This window comes from Biomphalaria glabrata, chromosome 2, assembly GCF_947242115.1.
Source record: "Biomphalaria glabrata chromosome 2, xgBioGlab47.1, whole genome shotgun sequence".
NCBI lineage: Eukaryota > Metazoa > Mollusca > Gastropoda > Planorbidae > Biomphalaria > Biomphalaria glabrata.
In genome coordinates this window covers 42,630,241-42,653,637 of record NC_074712.1, presented here as the reverse complement: position 1 = coordinate 42,653,637, position 23,397 = coordinate 42,630,241, and the positions used below count along the sequence as shown (strand labels likewise).

Sequence of the window (23,397 nt, the reverse complement as noted above, 5' to 3'; positions counted from 1 at the left end):
TGTCATTCGGTCTGTATTCATCTCTGATTGTCATTCGATCTGTGTCCATCTCTGATTGTCATTCGGCCTGTGTCCATCTCTGATTGTCATTCGGCCTGTGTCCATCTCTGATTGTCATTCGGTCTGTATTCATCTCTGATTGTCATTCGGTCTGTATTCATCTCTGATTGTCATTCGGTCTGTATTCATCTCTGATTGTCATTCGGTCTGTGTCCATCTCTGATTGTCATTCGGTCTGTGTCCATCTCTGACTGTCATTCGGTCTGTGTCCATCTCTGATTGACATTCGGTCTGTGTCCATCTCTGATTGTCATTCGGCCTGTATTCATCTCTGATTGTCATTCGGTCTGTATTCATCTCTGATTGTCATTCGGTCTGTATTCATCTCTGATTGTCATTCGGTCTGTATTCATCTCTGATTGTCATTCGGTCTGTATTCATCTCTGATTGTCATTCGGCCTGTGTCCATCTCTGATTGTCATTCGGTCTGTATTCATCTCTGATTGTCATTCGGTCTGTATTCATCTCTGTTTGTCATTCGGTCTGTATTCATCTCTGATTGTCATTCGGTCTGTGTCCATCTCTGATTGTCATTCGGTCTGTGTCCATCTCTGATTGACATTCGGTGTGTGTCCATCTCTGATTGACATTCGGTCTGTGTCCATCTCTGATTGACATTCGGTGTGTGTCCATCTCTGATTGTCATTCGGTGTGTGTCCATCTCTGATTGTCATTCGGTGTGTGTCCATCTCTGATTGTCATTCGGTGTGTGTCCATCTCTGATTGACATTCGGTCTGTGTCCATCTCTGATTGACATTCGGTGTGTGTCCATCTCTGATTGTCATTCGGTGTGTGTCCATCTCTGATTGACATTCTGTCTGTCTATGATTGTCATCTGTCATACCTTAGTGGACGGTGACGTAGAACTTAGAACCAATATTTTAGTTCCATAATTTATAATACAATTGGAAAGAACTAACTAATGGAGCATCACGTTTCAATAAGTATCAATGTATTTTTACTTGATCAATTTTGAACGAAAAAAAAGTTAATAAAAAATGTAAGCATCATACAACTTTACATTACAATTTAAATTTAATTTCACATCCAAAGAAACTATTTACAAAATATAACTGCCTTTATATTGTTATGACTTTACATTACGCACTGTCATTTGGCGCGACATTGTGTACCAGAGGACACGATAGAGAACAGAGGAAGGAAGATGGCCGATGATTAGCGATGTAAACAAGAAGGCCTGAGATGTGATTCTAAGTTTGGCTCTGGATGTACTTTATAATTGATTATTAAACGTTCTGTTTTATATCACTTTCGTTGAGGTTAATTGCTAAGTTATAGCAATATGTATGTGCTAAGAACCTTTTATCCAGGAATTTTATTCCCAATACAAAATAATGTTACGCATTCATTCCGATGATTATGATGATTGGCCTTCATATTTAGAAAACAAGTTGAACACGAGTCATGTATCAATTATTAAAGCGAAGAGCCAAAAATGCATTCGTCTATTAATACAAGCAGTTGTAAAATCCACACCAAATACAGAACAATCTATCTATAGATAAAAAAGGAAATGTTGTAATGGATGTTGACATAACAAGAAACTATTTTTATTTACAATGACAATAAAAGTATTCAACACTAGCATGAATGAATAAAACTGTTATAAAATATTGTCACTAGTGCTCCTTATGAAACAGGAGAATTTTTAAAGTGTTTAGCAAACGCCACCCGAAAAATGTGTCGTGGATCTGGTCAAGCTGGCTTCAATTGAATCGACAGAACTTAGTCAGCGGCCGTCTTTTAATTTAATAAAAACCGTCATCAATGATAACTTCTTGCCAAGGTTTGCCCTTCTTGGTGATGCACTCACTAATAACCTTTAAAATTTGACCGACACGACGGTCCACTGAGTCCAGGTGAGGTTCCCAAAGTATTGGAGACAAAGGGTCAGCTTCGAGGGACTTTCTGAGCACGTGACTTAGACTGTCCGGTCCGATGTAAAGCTTGACAAGTTTAGCCAAAGTGGACAGACGAATCATACAGCATTGGCGCACAGGAGACATACAAGACATGCAGTCGTATTTTGATTTACCAAACCTGTTTTTTTGATTGAGAAAAAGAACAAACTAAAAATACAGTTGTCCCACTCCATCTAGAGTGTGTGATAAACAAAAGAAAAATTAGCAGAATAATATTTAAAAAAAAACTTATATGAAGTGTAATTGTAATAATTAGTTTGGGTCAGCTATATGATTGTATACATGAAAATAAATCTGTGCTATTAGAATTTTTTTTTACCAATTGTATCGCTTTTAGCTTTCTCAATGCGCTATGATCCTATCACTTGTCAGAACCAGTTGTGAATGGGGGAGAGAAGAAGGGGGACTCTTAGTGAATGTTTGCATAATCGTTTTTTTTTTAAATGCATAAAAAATGTTCTCTTAGGGATCCCAAGGGGACTAATTCAACATATCACCACACCTGTCAAGTACGATTTCTTTCCCTTATTCAAGATACCAAACAAAATGATTAATTACCAATTGTTAGTTAACTAATTGGTACATTTTTTTTATTCTTGTGTTGTCAGGTAAATGAAATAATTTTGTAAAATTTCAGCTTAATCCGAGATTGGGTGTGGGAGAAATAACGTGTACAAGATTTTTTACCATACAGACAGACAGAGTGAGTTGATATAAGGTTTGTAAAAACTGATTTATAGTCAGAAGAGAAATCATGTATAGTATTATATGGAGACTTGAGTGAAATAAAATAAAATAGAATGTTGGTTTCTTTATGTTTGCAGTGTCGATAAAAGATAATACATTGCCTAAATGTTTAGAATTAAAACTAATAAATCATCTACTGAATGCTTGGTTAAAAATTTAGACTACACTTCATGTAGAAAAGTAACGGTTCGAATGTGGCCCGCAGGCCCTAGTTTGTACAACAAAATGTATCGCTGTTTCAAAATAAACTAACCCTCTGCCGTTGTCCAAATGTATCAATGACGTGTCGTTTCCAAAATGTTCGAATAATTCTACATGATGGCGGTCCAAGTTTCCTGTGCAGATAAATAACAAATTAAGAAAAATTAGCTAAGACATCAGTAGGTATTTGACCATTTCATGTATCAATATAAATATTAGCAAAGACACCGGTTCCTCAAGATTGTCACTGCTGGGAGTGGTAATGGATGTAAGCACTCCACTACCTATAAAATGCTTCCAAATGGCATGCGTCTCAAATAAACTCTGACAAACAGTCCAACTCCTGGCCTTCACGAGTGGCTCAGATATTGAGTCCGGCGGGACTGTTCTCATTAACAGGAGAAAGGGAAAAGGCGAGTAGCTTCGGGTAGGAGGGGCTCGTTAGCCATGGCTGGCTACCCACCTAGGAGAAGGAAAACTCTGAATTCAAACCTCTGTTGACTTGCAGCTATACCCAATCATGGAAAAGGCTTTGGGAGTCAACTCAGAGGAAAAATCAGGAGCTGGCGACCCTAAGGTAGTTTGCAGCACCCAGTGCTACTGCTGCAGACCTGCCACATCACCAGATAATTCCTCAGTGGAAACTGTTAAAGGGACTACGATGAATTTTGTTTCTCTTTATCGAAACTCGACCCTGGCAGCGCCAGAGAATGACCACTCGTTCATTTCTAAGATAATAATAATCTTTATTATCCGTAAGGAAATTTGTCTTACAATTTGTGCATTACACCAAACAAAAAACATGGAGAAAGAAGGCTGACGGATCTTGTGTGGTGCCCCAGCGGTCCACAGACCAAAGGATAGGTGAAAGTGAAAACAAAAATGTAGCCGTTGCATCAGAACTTTGAATGGTCAAAAATATTATGATGTCATATTTTCAATATCTTTTCTAGTTTACGAGATTTAAACGGGACAGACGGACATTCCACACAAAACTAATAGCGTCATTTCCCCTTACCGGGGCCGCTAAAAATGCAAAAATATAAAAAAATCAATACAATAATTCTAAGGATCCCAACACGCCTTTTGTACTATCACCATATTCTTTTAGAGACAATAAGTAGAATAATAAAATAATACAACTAAATGTACATAATGAAGAAATTTTCGTACACCAATCTTATCTTATCTTATCTTATATAATACAGACATTACTTCAAAAAAGAAGATGATTACGTCCTACGCGTCATGCATTCAGTCATGCATATTAACCAAGGACTTAAATTCTGCCAAGTCACTGGTTTTCCTGGCTAGCTAAGGCAACCCATTCCATGCTCTAATAGCACTAGGGAAGAAGGAGTATTTGTACAAATTTGTCCTAGCATATGGGATGAGGAATGTGCCTTTATAATAGTATAGTTTCATCCCTAACTTCTGTATCCTCGATAAGCCGATGAAATGAGAGAGAGAGAGAGAGGGAGAGAGAGAGACAGAGAGAGAGAGAGAGAGAGAGTTAGACTATAAATATAAATATATTCTCAAGACAAAGGGGTATAACAAAGTAAACGTCGAAGATCTGCTTTATTGATTGTTACTTCCCTTTTTGCCAATCTTGAAAATTGTAAAAATCTTAATTCCAAGTAAATAGATCAAGATCTAGGATGTCTATTTTATATTGAAAAAAGAACACATTAATTTCCTATTGTAATTATTGTTATAATGAACATTATAAAGTCTACAATACACTTTTCACTAATATCAATATAACTATATGTAGTCAATAACGTTTTTCTATATACACAGTCAACCGGGACGTCTAGAGGCAGCTAGTTGGTGGCCTATGCCTCTCCAAGAAGTGTCTATAAAAGGTCGAGGGTTAGGGTTAGGGTTAGGGTTAGGGTTCCTTTTCATGACCCTTTCACCCGGGGAGGGCTTATACCCCATGGCCAGGGTGAGACATGGTTCTTAACCGACCTCCCTGTCAGGAGACCCCCAACAGTAAGCTGATCCTTTATTCATATCTGTCTTTCATGAGGCACGGCTCCTCGACCCCATGACGTAAGTTCCCTCTATTCCTTGAAGGCCGGAGGCTGAGCCAAAAGTGGGACTCTCCTTATTCCTATTAATGTATCGAAGCTTACCGTGGGAGGACAATCATCACGCGTATGGTCCCCGCTGGGGAACCTTGCAACGGAAGGAACGTCTCTTACATCCTCATCAATGTTTGTTCTCTAGAAAATACCGTGGTAACCCTCTGGAGGCCATGTTCGCTAGAAAATACCGTGGTAACCCTCTGGAGGCCATGTTCGCTAGAAAATACCGTGGTAACCCTCTGGAGATCATGTTCGCTAGAAAATACCGTAGTAACCCTCTGGAGATCGTGTTCGCTAGAAAGTACTTTGGTATCCCTCTGGGGGCCATTGTCAGGGAGAGCTATGGCGAAAATGAATGTTAGTTTGATATTTTGGTATGATAGTTATATCCCCTTGTATATAGAATCCCAAGTTGTTAATGTGAACAGTCTTGCACGTGATTTGAACTGAATGGTTAAATGTTCGTTGAATGTAAGAGAATGTTAAGTTAAGGACTTGCTCCCGGTCCAGGAAGGTTGGACAGTCGCTTCCTGGACTGTTGTTTATGTATTATTTACTGAAAGTTATTATAATTGTGTGCTTTATTAAGTATTAAAGTATAATCATTATTCATTGAAAGCTGGAGTTAGAGTTGAGGTATATTATGTATTAAGTGTTCTTATTTGTGTAGCAAGTATTAATGAATTGGAATTGAGTATTCATACCACTAAGGAGCCAAGACAAAGCCAAAGCACAGCAAAGAACCCCTGACAGCCATGTTCGCTAGAAAGTACCGTGGTAACCCTCTGGAGGCCATGTGTTCGCTAGAAAGTACCGTGGTAACTCTCTGGAGACCATGTTCGCTAGAAAGTACCATGGTAACCCTCTGGGGACCATGTTCGCTAGAAAGTACCATGGTAACCCTCTGGAGACCATGTTCGCTAGAAAGTACCGTGGTAACCCTCTGGAGACCATGTTCGCTAGAAAGTACCGTGGTAACCTTCTGGAGACCATGTTCACTAGAAAGTATCGTGGTAATCTTCTGGAGGCCATGTTTGCTAGAAAGTATCGTGGTAACCCTCTGGAGGCCATGTTTGCTAGAAGTTACCGTGGTAACCCTTTGGAGACCATGTTCGCTAGAAAGTAACATGGTAACCCTCTGGAGACCATGTTCGCTAGAAAGTACCGTGGTAACCCTCTGGAGACCATGTTCGCTAGAAAGTACCGTGGTAACCCTCTGGAGGCCATGTTCGCTAGAAGTTATCGTGGTAACCCTCTGGAGGCCACGTTCGCTAGAAGTTACCATGTTAACCCTCTGGAGACCATGTTCACTAGAAAGTATCGTGGTAACCCTCAGGAGGCCATGTTCGCTAGAAGTTACCGTGGTAACCCTATGGATGCCATGTTCGCTAGAAGTTACCATGGTAACCCTCTGGAGACCATGTTCGCGAGAAAGTACCATGGTAACCCTCTGGAGGCCATGTTCGCTAGAATGTACCGTGGTAACCCTCTGGAGGCCATGTTCGCTAGAATGTACCGTGGTAACCCTCTGGAGGCCATGTTTGCTCTCGTACTTAGCAGGACACATTCAAGAAGGCGTCACACTGAGGTGACGGGAACGTTTTCCTCCTGACCTATGACCTAGATGGGAGCACATGCAGAAATAATAAGATGAAAATGTGTATATAAATTGGCTTGCTACCATCACACAAGCAAGGCTGTAACTTAATCAATTTATTTTGAAAATGTAGCTAGCTAAAACTTTATGACATCAATATTTTTTTTAATTAATCATAAAGATTATTACAAAATATTATTTCATGAAAAAATATTTTATCCTGTTTGTCAAAACAAATTAAAACAATTTCTTTTATAGGCCAGGTCATTGAGTGCCGAGGCCTCTCGACAAAATCGTTGGAAATGATTTCACTTAAAATCTTACTGTCAGATGTTCGTATCTTTGAACTTACCGATTAGAAAATCAAACACGCCGACATCAGTGAAGTCAAGAACTCTTCGTCCCTTAAAGTCTTCCCTTGTTTTCACGTCCGTCTCACAGAACTGCTCGTCTTTCTCCCATTTAGCCTAAACAATTCATAAACACAGCATATGTGTAAGAATGCTGTTAAGGATATAATGTAATGTAGATGAATAGTTCAATGCTTTTGTTCAATAATACTTTAAAATATGTACCATAGTTTCTGATGTATTAAATGAAGTTTCTGAACAAAGATTTAAAATGTTATAGTTTCACATTATTATAATGTTATACTCGTAAAAAATTAAAATACGCTCTAGAGAATGTCGGATGTCGTACTTTGTATATATTGTTACGAATCTCACTATCCAGGCTCTCTGCAAACTGCACCTTACACCACCAACTTAAAGAACTTGACAACTCTGGGCTTGAAAATAACGTAATAGTTTAATGTCAATAAATAACAGCCAATACTGTACAATTGGCAGCACGTAACACAAGACTGTACAAATATCTCTCCGCCGTATCAACTCTTGCACTGGTCTCTCTGTCTCGTCTCGGACTGAGCCGTTGTAACGAACTGTAGATCGGGAAGTTGTGACTGATTGGTCTCTGATACCTTCGCTCTTTATATAGGGTCCCTACTGGCCTTCTCGAACTGGACAGAACGCCGCTCGACGTTTCTAGGTGGTCAGATGACTACAACTCTCGTGACGCTCCTGAGCTCTGTTCACGATGGCGATCCTTCTCGAACCGTCCTGTTGACACTCGACTCGGCTGACCGTCGTAACTCGTCACGGTTGACCGCTCGTCTAGCGCTGGCCTGGGGCGATTTGCGTCGGCTGACTACACACACACCACTACCCCTCTCTGTGCCACCACCTAGTTTATAACAATATATATATATATATATATATATGTTGTAATAACTGAAGGGAGGCAACTCAACGAGATATAGATATTTATTTCCATGGAGACATGACCAACACATAGGACATCTGCCTTGAGCACAGCATCTCATTAGCTCTCGACTTGGGCGGAAATCGTACTCTTAATTTCTACTATCAACATCCAACTTAGTTTAGTCACTAATAGTGCGCACCTTCTGCACTAACTTGGATGGTGGTGTGCATGTCAAGGTTATAACATTGACCCTTCTTAGCGCTTTTCGTCCCGAAAAGAAACAGTGCAGTTAAGGTTTGACAGTTCAGGTGGAGGTCGATCAGTGGGATCCACAGTCGGCAGGGATTCGGGTGTCTTCCTCTTGCCAGCTCAGATTTAACCTGGATTGATTGACCTTCGTCTATGCCAATGTCGATGATGATGGCAGGAGTACAAATGCTTTGTTGGTTTTCTTGGCATCCACATCCTCTGTGTGATGCGCCGCACGTACAGTTCATGCTAAACTTCTGGATGCAGTTATCGAGCTTCGAATTTCCATAGTAAACACCGGCTGATAGGCAGAGGTATTTAAAGTCCACAGCAACAGGCTTGAACGCAGACCCAACGTTGTCTTGATCTGTCCGGCTCATTGAGGTTCTGGTAACAGGTACAACAGGAATAAACGCTTCAGACTTCAGTTTCTTCATTCCTCTCTTTTCGTTCGATTCGGTACATCCCATTGAGATTTTCGCAGCAATCGTTGTCACTTTTCTCGTCTTCAAAGTCACACCCACAAGACTTGCCCACTACACAGTCACAGACGGCGCTCCAATCCCTAGCGTCTCCGTCACCACTATTTGTGCAGCCACAGTCCTGATCAAGCAACTGCTCCTTCACCAACGAGTCCATCCCTCCTTCTCAGCTTGCGACACCATTTTATCAATCCTGTTAATTTGTTCCAAATAGGTAGGTCTCCGGATCTTCTTCTTCATCGATCAAGGCTTACCGGAGACGAGCTGTAAGCACCTCCTTGCTACCACCAAACATCAGACGTCGGTAACGAACTTCCTGCTTAAGCTTTGTAACTAAGAGTTGTTCTAATTGTTTCAAAGATGCCATTGTGATGAAATCCTACCTCCTCTCGTTGAGTCGCCTATAATCCCGCCAGGGGCGTAACTAGGGATTTGGGGGCCCGGGGGATTGACTTCTTTGGGGGCCCCTTGCACTCTGATATTGGACATATGACATGGGATAATGTACGCAAAAATATATAAGCCCCAAATCAAATTGGTTCAGTATATCAGTAAACTTAACAAAAAGTAATCAAGACTCTTTTAATGAATAATACCGTTGTTTATTAGTTAAATAATGCACAAGTGACAAATCTAAATTGAATCGCTTCACGTCGTGCATTCTGTTCAGCAAAGACATCTATAACATCAACTACATCGATACTTTCTAGTATTTGTGACTTCACTGACATTAAAGCCATGATAAGGCTTTCTTGTTTCATTGTGCTCCTGAGATAGCTTTTGATGAACTTGAGCTTTGAGAATGATCTATCACATGACGTAATGGAAGTGGCCTGAGTTAGCAGTATTCGGAGGAGGTTGCAAAGTTTGAGCACACGTAATTACCATATGAAGCCTGTTTCCTCAATATGTCTATTGGTGATTGTATTACTGGTTTGTTGATGAAAAGTGCTCGTGCATCAATGACATCATTGAAAAAGCGATTTGCCATTTATTTCATCATACAAAGAGGAAAAGTAGCACAGTTTGTCATAAGCAGGTCTTCATCTAACAGGTGTCTTGGTTCAAGAAGAAACCCAGAGGTATTCATTTTCTTTCCAGCCTTTGAAATCTGTCCAGCACTTCTATCGCAACACGTTTAAATTGCAGTTCTATTGACAGTCCTACATTAGAACTTAACTTCCCATCAAGTCTTTTCTTTCTTCTGGTTGTTTTGATTACAGGTAATCCATAGTATTCACTACCTATTTTTGCTTTTTCGATGGATTGGGTTTTTGTCAGTTTCTCATCATTTTGCAGAAAGCATGAAAGGGTACTAATTTCTTTAGCAGCTTCACGTATATGCAGTCCAGACTTTTGTAGTTTCTTCTGAACTATAGTAATTGGGCGCAAGAGCTTTGACCAGAATTCAAGATAGGCCAAAAATCTTAATTTTCCACTGCATGAAGAAGATTCTGTGCTAATATTATATGGTATTATGTCATTGTTGGTTGTTTATGTTTTCTGCGCAAGCAAAAGGATTCAGAGCATACAAAAGTGGGAAAGATCCATATCTCGCTATGCTCGAGTATAGAAATACTCCGATAAGTGGACTGCCGTATTCACCATCACAACTGCTGACGAGTAGAAGACTCAGGGAATCATTCCAACTGATCCCAAACTATTGAAACCATCGGTAGCTGAAAATGCAGAGACATTACTCAACGAACGACAGATGAAAAGCAAAGTGAAATACAATGCAAAAGCAAGACTACCTAAAGATTATTCTGTCGGAGAGTTCGTCTAGGTCAAACATGGCAGAAAGCAGTTGTCATAAAAAAACCTACAGCACCCAGATCTTACATCATAAAGACAAACGGAAAAACATATAGAAGAAATCAACGCTTTTTGAATAAGAGTTTCGATGAAGACATCTCTGGGTACTATGATACCGATGGAGACAATGAACTGCAAACTGTTGGAACAAACGAAACTGACAGTTATAGACCAACGTCTAGAGAACTTGTTGTGCCAGTCAAGACAACCAGAAGTGGACGAATTGTTAAAGTTCCTAGTAGACAGGGCCGGCCTTAGGCCACTGCAGCCTATGCGGTCGCAGTGGGCCCCGTGCTTTCATAGGACCCGCGCTAATTCTAAGTGTACATTAATAAATTAAACCATTATAACGTATATAAAATAACAGGGTTTTCACGACCTCCTGATTTTTCAGGGCCTCCAGGAAATCTCATGAAAAGTCAAATATACGATAAAGTCCTGAACTTTTTTAAAATGTGTTCAAATCTCCTGAAGAATAGACGAAATTGACATTTTGGGGTGCCTATAAATAAAAAGTGGCATTGCGAGCTTTCATTTGATAAAAATTTATTGCAAAGACGAAAGTAGGCCTATTTTCTAATTCAAAAAAAATAATATTGACATTATGCTCATTCCTACCCAGACTAGGCACCGCGCGATCCGTTTCGCATAGGGCCCCGCAAATGCTAGGGCTGGCCCTGCAAGTAGCTATCACTCTTAAGAACTTTAAATAGAAGGGTGTGATAATAACTTCAAAAGGAAGGATGTGCTAATATTATATGATATTACGTTATTGTTTGTTGTTCTTGTTTTGTGCGAAAGCAAAAGCATTAGATGGAAATAAAAAGAGAGTTTCCATTGGATTGAGGAAAGATGAATTGAAGGGTAATAACTCGAGTGTGAAGTTTAATTCTGAAATTATAGACGCCAAACCCGAATAATGGACTCTTCTAGCATTATTAAGAATAACTTTTGGATCTGTTATACTCGATTCTGTAAATTTTGCTTCAAGGTTAATTAGTGTAGCCATAAAATACTCGCCATTTAGATGTATTATTAGTAAAGGTAACAAGATACCTGGAATTCGCTGTGTATCATGCAGTTTTATTCGTGGCAACAAAGTTTAAAATGTAAAAGTAACTTTAAAAAAAAACTTTGATTTCTGTGGGAAAAAATATTTTTAAAATGTCAACAAAGTCAACGTACTGATAGACCTAGATCTAGGTTTAGTCCTTGTGATAAATTTAATCCATAAATGTTGAAAAAAAAAAGACACCCGTTGACACTATTTGTCAATCAAATATATTAAATTTATGTATTTACAAATAAATTTCGGACACCCATTTGGGGGACCCTAGGTTTTAAAATTCTCCCCCCTCCCCCCCCCCCCCCTCTTAGTTACGCCACTGAATCCCGCCTATATATATAAATATATATATACTAGACAGATATTACCCGCTATCCGCGGGTCTTAACTTATGTATTGCTAATGTAGTCACTGATATAGTGCATTAGAAACAAAGAAAATAATAATGTTATATGTTAAGCGAATGCATTAATTCATGAAAAAAAATATTAATAATGGAGTTAATAATAGTTAATTGACCTGAATTCACGCGATATTAAGAATAGAGTTGAACTAGTGTAAAAATGCTTTAGAAAAACAAATTTGAATGTTAATTTGATTAAAATATGGAATAAATGGACTATAACTAGTATGTTCATGTGTTAAAGTATAAAACTATCTTTGCGAAGAGAAGTTCATCATCTTAGAGTTGAATTAGAGTTTTAGACCTAGGAATAGAGAGATGTGTAACCTTTCGGGTAATGTCTAATGAAAGAATGTACGTCAGGAAATCTAAATTCGCAGATATAAAGAACGAATTTATGTAAAAATGCTTTTGAAACACAAATTTCAAGCTTAATTTTATTAAATAATGAAATCAATAGACTATATTCTATATTTTCATATAGCCTATAAAAGTAGAAACTATATGTGCAAAGTGTAGTTCTTAAAATTAGATCTAGATCTAAATTCTTTCGATCTTTTCTCATGTCAACATGGTAAACATAGCCTAGATTCATAAAATAGCATACTTTTATGGCGTTAGACAACATTTTTTTTGGAGGGTCTTAAGTTTGTTTTAGGGCTACAATACATACACTACGGTCTAAATTAGTACCCAAGAAACAGTTATGCCAAGTTTTATCAAGATTGGTCGAACGGTTTTGAATTCTATTCAGCACATACATACTACGCCTTACATTCTACTTTATAGTATACTAGCCTGACATTACCCGCGGCCTGCGGGTCTAAGTTTGTGTTTACTAATCTAGTGGATGGATTTAGATGTATGTTAAACTTAGCTAATGATCCTTTCAAGTTTTTTTCTCTTTCGCTACGTAAATAAAATTAGTTTTGCGAAAAATGGGTTTACCCGAAGCCGATAAATTCATATCTATTGAAAACGAAAAGAGCGATAGCTTTGTTAAATGAATGGGATTATAAAGTGAACAATTAAACGAAATAATTTTTAGTACGCGATTCATGAATGAATATAGATCTACATAGACTATATATTACATGGACTGCCAACACTAAGGAAACTAAGCATAAGTTCCTTTCACCGAGGCGTCCTTGGTTGCGTGGTAAATTGACTTCCGGTAGAATTTGTTACTATATAAAGAAACTATTCCCGAAGATTTTTACCATCACTTTTACAGCAAATCATAAATGGAAACTTAATTGTCATATACGATGTTACAGAGGTAAGTGTGCACAAATCAATTTGTGACTTAGATCTATGACTATAAAGCTTTGTAACTGATTTTCTTAGCCAATATAGATAATTAGCCAAGCCTGTAGGCCCTATTTCGTGTATTCTTGTTTACGACATTAATTGTCTGCTAATTGGTGCTGCCAGTTTGGATTATTTGTTTTTCTTTTTTTTTTTCATCACATTTGATAATTATTATCATTATTTTTACAATGTATATTTTAAATGTGATAAGCGATTTACTGAAAGAGTCAATACATTTCTGAGAGTGTCATTTATTAATTTTGTATATAATGGGTGATACAGGCCTAAGTTAAGTCTGTGAATGAGTCAGTCTAAATAAATTAACAATATAGTGAGTCAATAATTTTAAGCCTACAATCTTACATCTTTACCAACTTTTGTTCAGATCTACAAATATTTTTTTTATTCAATTTGATTTTAATTTCAAGATAATGTGCATTTTTATCTATAGTAATGGAAAATCAACCATTAAAAAAAAAAATCACTGAAAAATCTGCATAAAAATTTCGGCCTTCAAGTTTTTAGTGTTTTTTTTTTTAACTAACTAGAATCCCAAATAACATCCAATTCTTCTAAAAGCTATAAAAAGATCTGATATTGTTTCGAATATATTCGCCCAATAAAATTTTAGAATCATTTAGGCTCTACTTCACTAGAAAGTGATTGTACACATAAACATGTAGACTTTCACCCAGATGTAGTGACCTATGGCTATAAACTTTATCTACAAATACGAACTTGCACACAACACACTACTATATATATATATATAATAGAACACTAAACACTATTTATGTAAATGCCCATTTTTAAGTTTGTAAAATAATAATTTGTTTTTATAAATTATCTGGCTATGCCTATAGTATTTTTAACAAAATTATGACTAAAAATATCATGAACGTCGAGTCTCTAGATTCATCATCTTTGTGTGTCTGATAAACCCAGAGAATGAAGATATAGAATCTATATAGTATAGGCCCCCTATTATATAGAATCTAGCTTTAGTTGACTCTAGACTAGATCTAGGATAATTTCAAGTCTAGATGTTCAGCTTCATCTTACCTTGATCATGATGATTAATTTTAATCTGACTTCCTGACTTGTTAACTTAAACTTCGTCTTCCTTAGGCCTTAGGCTTAGCCTGGCTTAGGCCCCTTAGCTTCTTCATATATGAATCATGAATGGAAGTGCTTGGCTCACAGTGTCACAGATCGTTCTTTAAACTATTTGAAGATCTACTTTATCTTTACTAACGACTCTAATCTATATCTAGTTTATGTCTATATTTTATATGATAATAATAGACATAGACTCTTATACTTATAATAAAGACAAAGTTATAAGATCTAGATCTAGAATCTGTATCTAGATCTATTCCCATTTGTGATTTATACACTACAGATTTAATGTTTCTGATGAGCAATACTAGTATCTACAGCCATGCCCATTAACATAGGCCCTACTCATGTACTAGATCTAGCTCTTTTGATCACAACTCATATCTTGCCTAGATATAAACAACTGTACTAGATTGGACTAGACATTCTAATCGGTTCTATTTTCGTTTTTCATTATTCTCACATATTCTAGTAGGCAATAGGTACCAAATTGTGCTATTTATTCACTGTAGATCTAGATCTTAACTTTTCTCTTAACTACCAAAGAAGTACACAAAGGATGTTGAAAGGTACCCAAAGGGCTCTTATTGCTACCATTCAATGTGTGGAATCAAGTATTTACCCAGATACTGCCACAATATGCTCTTATTGTTTTCAAAGGAGTTTTCACACAGTGCCAGAAGCTGTATAAATACATTTAACAGTAAGTTTTTAAGTAATTAATCATTTATTTTTAAACGTTATGTAAGTCTATTTTAATTGTAAGAATCCATGTGCTATTTTATTTAAAGCTAACTTATAGGTGAATATTTACACAATATTGTTGTTATGTTGTAAATAAAACATATTATATTCCCTCCAGCCTGTGCAGGGTATTTATAAAGTGATAATTTTCTCATGCAGGCCAATACCACTCTTTTGTTATCTAAGGTGTTTTCCTTCAAATTATACTTTCTTGCATAAGAATTAAATATATTATGCAACAATTCTCAATTAGAAGTACAGATTAACCAGTTATCTTGGTGGAAAAGGATGTCAGATGAGTTGAGAAAATGCTTAAAGAAAGTCTTTACTTAATTCTTTGAACTAAGTCACTATAAATATTTTGGAGATTTTTAAAATTTAATTAGAATTTTATTATTGCTCACATTAAAAGCAATTGTTCTTTTCTTTTCCGCAGATGTATATTTCAAGAAGAAATGATGCTTTCTTATTTCTAAGAGTTTATCAATAGGATGAATGCCACAAAACTCACTTGTTATGCCAGAAACTCTTCCTACGAAACTTCCAGTAAGTAAAAAAAAAAAGTAAAGTTTCCCTTTCAGACCTTGTGATCGATAGGGCAGATGATGTAAAGATCATCTGTTTCTGACCATTCTGTTGCCTACGGTTAACGAGGGTGTCATGTGGCCAGCACAGTGACCAACCGCCATTACTTTCCCCAACTAATGTCAGGTACCCATTAGAGCTGAGTGGACTCAGACTCAAATTAAAAATTCCAGTCTTCACCAGGATTTGAACCCCGGTCCCCGGTTCAGAAGCCAAGCGCTTTACCGCTAAGCCACCAGACCTCCTTCCAGTAAGTAGGGCAGCTTAAAATTTAATACTTTTATCTTAGTGCAAAAAGAATAAAAGCTGTCTTCAAATTCTCCCTTTAAATTTGCAAAGATATGTTTATAATTTAATGTATGCAGTAAAAAATTATGTTTCAAACACTCAGTACAATATTCAATGACTCTCTTTATTTGGGTTACCTCAGCATGCTTGTGCAGAAAATTTCCTGAATTTTTTTTTAAATCTGTTCCCTTCACTTTCAAGTGCATTTAATCATTCATTAAATTTTCATAATATTACTGAATATAATGTCAAAGATTAAATATTGTTATTATTATACTATTCCTTTTTTTTGTAATATTTTAGTTTCATAATATGTTCCCATAGCATTTTTTGTGTAAAACCTCTAATATACTTTACTATACTCCTAATATACTTTTTAAGGAACTGTTTTGTTAGATGTTTTCAGAATTGATTTTATCCGTAAAGGACTTGAACATATGGAAGTTTGGTACTATATGAAACTAAGATTGAATAGGTGACTTGTTATGAATTTAATGTATGTTGTTTCTATTCCATCAACAGTACTAGAATTTGTCCAGTGCCTGTGATCCTCTGAGTTGAAGGAGAATGTGCTCCATAATACCTACTAGGAGCTTGCTGATAGCTGGAAGTTCATGAATACTATGTTGTCCTTGATTTGATGATTCTGAAAACTACCATTTCTGAAGACTTGAGCATTATTTCTATAATTTAAAAAAATCTTTTCAGGAAATATTGTGTTTATAATATTAAGAAAGTGAAGATAATATTGTTCTTACTAATATTATTGACTTATTAAAATAGAAAGCACATCATTACCAATATTCACTTGTCAATAAATGTTAGCATTATTCAATTTTTAGTTACATGTTCAAACTATTAAATTTTATTATTTAAATTATAGCAACTTTCTCTTTCAGTCCAGCTTAAGATACATTCCTGTAAAAAGTCTATAATAATAAGTTAATGTCGATGTAGTATTGTTCAGACACTTACAAGTTTAATCATCTATACTTCACAAAAAAAAAGTGTTTGAATGGTTTTCATTTGTTTGTACATCAAATATGTATTAATATAATTATCATTTTTAGATGAAACATTAAATACTGAAGATGACCATTTCAATTTCTGATGTAGGCCTATTCTCATTTCATGAAATAAACAGAATATTATCTGAAATTTCATCCCTTCATGGTAACTGTAACTGGCTTCATAAAAAAATGGAGTGATGACTGGGTTGACTATACATTTTTGTATAAATAATGCATCAATGAATGTAGCTTATACTGTTCTTTTCCTCATCTTGAAATGTGTGTACTGATAATTAGCTGTTGCATGATACTCTAAATGACAAATATCTTCTACTCATTACAATAGCATATTTCCATGCTGTTTGGCTAAGTGGAAGCAGATAAAATTTGTTCCTCTATTAGCTGTAAAATCTCGAAATTCATGAGCAGCTGAGAAAAAAAGTATATATTTGCTAATTAAAAAATGTAAGACTACTTTATGTTACAACAATGGACAGCATCTTTAAAGTTGATTTCAATGCAATCACAAGAAATAATTTTTTCTCTACAATTAGGCCTGCTTTAATGATTTTTTTTTATGTAAATAAATTTTATGCATAGGATTAAATATAACATGTACTTAAGGAGATTTTTTACCTATTATTTCACAATTACAAGTAATTTAAAGTGATACATGTATTGATAACACAATGTTAATGGAGAAAGTAAAAGAAAATCTCACTTGTAGTAGATCCCTTTCAATTTGAAAGTTAGTGACAATCAAATCAGGTTTGTGGAAGTAGTATGCTCCTTAAGTAAAAAAAAACAAAAACAATGAAAAATGCATTATAAAAAGTTTTCGCTTTAAATAAAATTTCTCTTGGGTGACTTGAGTAGAAAGTAATAGAAATATGAACTTCATTTAGCAATATGCTCACACTAAGCAGAAGTGGTTTTTACTAGTGAAAATTGTCTGTCCAAATAAGCTATTGAAACTACTGTTAGCTTCACATGATATGAACTGTAAAGTTTGACAGTTCTTCCTCTAAGACTTTTAGGTACCGGTATTATCTATCAAGAGCAGCGTAAAACAAGGATGGGTTTTGGCCATCAACACTATTCGGAATGGTTTCGTCTGTACTCTCATAGCGCCTTGAAAGATGGAGTAGGCCCTATATATCCACAGTAGATCGGATGGAAGGCTTCTTAAACTGGCTTGACCAAAACGAGGAAACTACATAACCTGATTAGGGAACTGATGTTTGACGACGATGCTGCTCTCACTACCTTTCGCAGTAATTATTACAAAGGCTAGTCAATACTTCAGTCTTACAATAACTCTCACCAAGACAGAAAAAAGGGCATAAAAAGTCAACATCATCAAACTCCATTTGAGTGAGGGCTTGAGAGGCTCAAATCTTCTCTTGCAAAAGCCCTGGACAGAAACCCTGCTGTATTGCGTAGTGCATACATGTCACCATACAGATCGAGAATTTTTGGTTCTGACCTGTTGAGACTGAGATCAGCAAGTCTGGGGCAGTCAAACAGAAAATGAGTCACGGGGGCACCAGGATTCGAAATTTGGCCATAGCCGTGAGAAACATGAGTCAACAGGACAGTGGCCTGTCCTGCACTGTGTTATAATAACTTCCCATAAAACATCACAGAATGTACTTTTTCTATTTTATCAACGACAGCATCTAAATGCCAAACATACTTTTCTTACATTTTTCAACTCGGAGAAAACTTTACATCTAGACTTATTACTTTTACTTTAGGCCTACACATAATATAGGACTTTTTTACAACTTATAAACGAAAGGTCATTTTAGCCTATTATAGTAAGAGCATATAGATCTAATTTTACCGGGTTATCTTTCTGAATAAGTCTTACTATTTGGTTTATATATATATATATATAGGCTATGCTCTCACAAGAACCTCAATTCAATCAATGTCGTAAACAAGAAAATACACGAAATACAGGCTTGGCTAATTAGTCTATATTGGCTAAGAAAATCAGCTATAAAGCTTTACAGTTATAGATCTAAGTCAGAAATTGATTTGTGCACACTTACCTCTGTAACATCTTCTTTAACAATTCAGTTTCCATTCATGATTTGCTGTAAAAGTGGTGGTGAAAATCTTCGAGAATGGTTTCTTTATACGTAAAAAAAAATCTACCGGAAGTCAATTTACCACGCAACCAAGGACGCCTCCGTGAACGGGACTTGTTTATTGAAAAATATAGGCTTAGTGCGTAGAGTTGGCAGTCCATGTAATATATAGTCTATGATCTAGGCCTATCTCAACTCGGCTTCGCAGCTTTCGTAAACGAATGTAGCTTTAGAAAACCAAATTTGAAAATTTATTTGATCAAAATATGAAATGAATGGACTTTAATTAATATGTTAATGTGTTAAAGTATAAAACTATCTGTGCGAAGAGAAGTTTTATCATCTTAGAGTTGAATTAGAGTTTTAGATCTAGGGATGGGATTATAAAGTAAACAATTAAACGAATTAATTTTTAGTACGCGATTCATTACGGTATTGCCAAATGAAAGAATGTTCGTCAGGAAATCTGTAGTCACAGATATCAGGAACTAATTTATGTAAAAAATGCTTTTGAAACACAAAATTGAAGGTTAATTTTATTATATAATGAAATCAATTGATCTTCTTTTGTATTTTCATGTGTCAAAGTAAAAAACTATCTGCGCAAAGTGTATTTCTTAAAATTAGATCCTTTCGATCTTTTCTCATGTCAACATGGTAAACATAGCCTAGATTCATAAAATAGCATACTTTTATAGCGTTAGACAACATTTTTTTTTAGGGTCTTAAGTTTGTTTTAGGGCTACAATACATACACTAAGGTCTAAGTTGGTACCTAAGAAACATTCCTGCCAGGTTTTATCAAGATTGGTCAAGCGCTTTTGATGTCTATAAGTAACATGCATACATACATACACCTCACATTCTACTTTATAATATACTAGACATATGTTACCCGCGACCCGCGGGTCTTCATTTGCGCATTAGTGTCGATATAGTCACTGAGAGTGTTTTGTAAACAATTAAACGAAATAATAATGTAATAAGTAAAGCGAATGTGTCAATGTAAAAATATGTGAATGAAGCTATCAAATCAAAATAGCTAATGGGCTTAATTAAATCCATTTTTTTTTCAAATTAAAACATTTGCTTGTAGGCCTACATATATTTGATTAAAATTTGAGATGAATAGACTAAATTTTGTATGTTCATGTGTATAAAGTATAAAGTAGATCTTGAGGTAGACATAGATCTAAATCTACACTAATTTAGAGTAAAAAATTGGCTTTTATAGAGTTCATTCTGTGCTGGGCATGCGTGAACTTTTTTTCATGAATGAATATAGGCCTATCTCAACACGGCTACGCAGCTTTAGCGAACAGCTAACGAATGTATTAAAAATGCTTTAGAAAAACAAATTTGAATGTTAATTTGATTAAAATATGAAATGAATGGACAATAATTAGTATGTTTATGTGTTAAAGCATAAACCTATCTTTGCGAAAAGAAGTTTTATCATCTTAGAGTTCAATAAGAGTTTTAGACCTAGGCCTAGGAATAGACTCAGTAGAGAGATGTGTTCATGTGTAACCATTTGGTAATGTCTAATGAAAGAATGTTCGCCAGGAGATCTGTAGTCACAGATATCAGGAACTAATTTATGTAAAAAATGCTTTTGAATAATCTAATGGATTGGATTTATATGTATGTTAAACTTAGCTAATGATCCTTTCACGTTATTTCTCTTTCGCTACGAAAATAAAATTAGGTTTGCGAAAATGGGTTTACCCGAAGTCGATACATTCTTTTCTATTAAAAACGAAAAGAGCGATAGCTTTGTTAAATGAATGGGATTATAAAGTGAACAATTAAACGAAATTATATTTAGTACGCGATTCATGAATGAATATAGATCTAGGCCTATCTCATCTCGGCTTCGCAGCTTTCGGAAATGAATGTAGCTTTAGAAAACCAAATTTGTATGTTTATTTGATCAAAATTATGAAATGAATGGACTTTAATTAATATGTTAATGTGTTAAAGTATAAAACTATCTGTGCGAAGAGAAGTTTTATCATCTTAGAGTTGAATTAGTGTTTTAGATCTAGGGATGGGATTATAAAGTAAACAATTAAACGAATTAATATTTAGTACGCGATTCATTACGGAATAGTCTAATGAAAGAATGTTCGTCAGGAAATCTGTAATAACAGATATAAGGAACTAATTTGTGTAAAAAATGCTTTTGAAACACAAAATTGAAGGTTAATTTTATTATATAATGAAATCAATGGACCTTCTTTTGTATTTTCATGTGTCAAAGTAAAAAACTATGTGCGGAAAGTGTATTTCTTAAAATTAGATCTAGGTCTAAATCCTTTCGATCTTTTCTCATGTCAACATTGTAGACATGGCCTAGATCCATAAAATACTATAGCTGTAATAGAGTCGGACAACTTTATTTTTTTTAGGGTCTTAAGTTTGTTTTAGGGCTACAATACATACACTACGGTCTAAGTTAGTACCCAAGGAACATTCCTGCCTAGTTTTATCAAGATTGGTCAAGCGGTTTTGATGTCTATAAGTAAAATACATACATAGATACATACATACATACATACATACATACATACATACATACATCTCACATTCTACTTTATAATATAGATACAGAGAGAGAGAGAGAAAGAGAAATTCTTCTTATTCCTCGTTCTCATTTTTATGTTGGAGGGTTCAGATGCCTAGACCAATATATGAGATGAACTTCGCTCTTGTTTCCAAATCAGGGAGCTCTCCATATTGTTTTCTTTCTTTTGGTGTGTTTTGGGGCCAGTGTCTTGTAAGAGACTCTCGTTCTATAGAGAGCAGGTTTGAAGGACATGGTCAGCATTCTTTGATGACAATCCACATGGGCAGATTTCACTGGTTTCCATTTTGAGCTTCAGATACATATGTTGTTTCATTCTGTTGTGTCCTGTCGAAAGATTAGACGTAGATCTTGTCGGGATAGCTTATAATAGGTATCATCTTTCTTGTGATTCGGATGAGAGCTTGTCCATTTCTCATGATGATAATAACTTGTATAGAAAGCTGGCACGTTTCCATCGCTTAAGAACTTTTATATTTATATAAATTTATATTTTTAAAAATTATTTTATATATGTCTATACATACAATCTAATGTGTACATTTCTAGTTCGATTTCTTGTCGATATAGACAATATACATTTCTTAAATGTGGACAAGGGAACATACAATTTTAACTTCATTATATTTTGGCTTTCTGTGTTGGTTGTTTGTTGTCAAATGTTGTACATGTGTCGAATCTTCCTTTAGAGTTGAAGATAATCTTCTTGTCCAGCCTCCCGCAGGACAACAGGAGAAGGCAGTGGGCAGGTTATGAACCCGGGACCATAGATATGAACGAACGACAGTCCAGCGTGCATACCGCACGACCGTCAGCCGACTGGTATTTGGCATTTTAGTGCTTAAATTGATGACCTGTTTCTTTAAAAAAAACTGACCATTATGAATGCTAAATCTACCATATAAATAACAATCATTAATGTAAAATTACCTTTATTGAAAAATGGTACGTTCGTAGCCATGGCGACTGGATCCAATAAATCGATTGGTTAAAGCCTCGACGAGGAAGAAAAACAGACATCGACCCTTCAACTGTGTCTGGTGTCCCACATATGGAGAAATCTACTTTGCAGTAATCTTTACACTTTCCGAAAAAGCACAGATTCCCAGCTAAAAAAATGAAGAGATGTGAAGAGACCGAAAGTGAAAAATTAAAAAAAAAATTCAAGTACATGAACAAAAAAAAACATTTTTACAATATTTTTTAAAAGACAATACCGCCATTATTAAACTTCAAATATAATAAAATAATTAAAATAAAATATTTTTTAAACGTTTTATTCCATTCGGGTATCGAACCCTTGACACCGTCAGCTGCTAGAAAATACGCATTTTTATTATTTGGCCAGCGAGGAAGGCACATTTGTTCGATTATTCATTTACTTTCCTTGTTAATTTTCACAGCACTCAACTCCTGTTGTAGATATTTCATTTACATCTTTTAAAATCTTTTTTTTTAAGAGCCAAGTTCTCCAAACTTTTTATTAGTTTTTTCTTTTCATTAATATTGAACTCAATGGCAAATTTAAAAAGACTACTTTGTACTAAAAGCAACTATTCAGAGGTACAAGGTACAAACACGTCAAGTTATACAGTAGATGAACCGTTTCTGCACATCACCACGAATCAAGCATGCCATTTAAACAATTGAAACAATATTAAAACACTAGCAGTAAAAGAACATCCAAAAAAGTGAAGTAATCCTTTAGTATTAATGTTTGAAAAGAAATTCAAGTTG

The 23,397-nt window shown here is 35.6% G+C and overlaps 1 protein-coding gene and 2 long non-coding RNA genes across 8 annotated transcripts in view; 1 reads left to right on the top strand and 2 right to left on the bottom strand.

Annotated features, from left to right (window-relative positions):
• Positions 1-996: 996 nt before the first annotated feature.
• The window catches only part of LOC106068810 (extracellular serine/threonine protein CG31145-like), a 36,916-nt gene continuing 14,515 nt past the window's right edge, over positions 997-23,397 (bottom strand). For all 6 annotated transcript variants that reach the window (XM_056020692.1, XM_056020693.1, XM_056020689.1 and 3 more), the window contains 4 exons: positions 22,591-22,769; positions 6,995-7,109; positions 3,005-3,086; positions 997-2,122 (listed from right to left, as the gene is read on the bottom strand). In XM_056020692.1, the coding sequence (XP_055876667.1) occupies positions 1,831-2,122; positions 3,005-3,086; positions 6,995-7,109; positions 22,591-22,769 (668 nt within the window). In that variant the 3' untranslated portion in view covers positions 997-1,830. The remainder of the gene's footprint in view (positions 2,123-3,004; positions 3,087-6,994; positions 7,110-22,590; positions 22,770-23,397) is intronic.
• Positions 14,678-17,130, top strand: LOC129924616 (uncharacterized). The gene is made up of 3 exons (XR_008776625.1): positions 14,678-15,053; positions 15,531-15,640; positions 16,490-17,130. It is a non-coding gene; the product is annotated as an uncharacterized LOC129924616 (long non-coding RNA).
• Positions 16,925-18,008, bottom strand: LOC129924617 (uncharacterized). Its single transcript, XR_008776627.1, has 2 exons — positions 17,699-18,008; positions 16,925-17,406 (listed from the first exon to the last, which is right to left on the bottom strand). It is a non-coding gene; the product is annotated as an uncharacterized LOC129924617 (long non-coding RNA).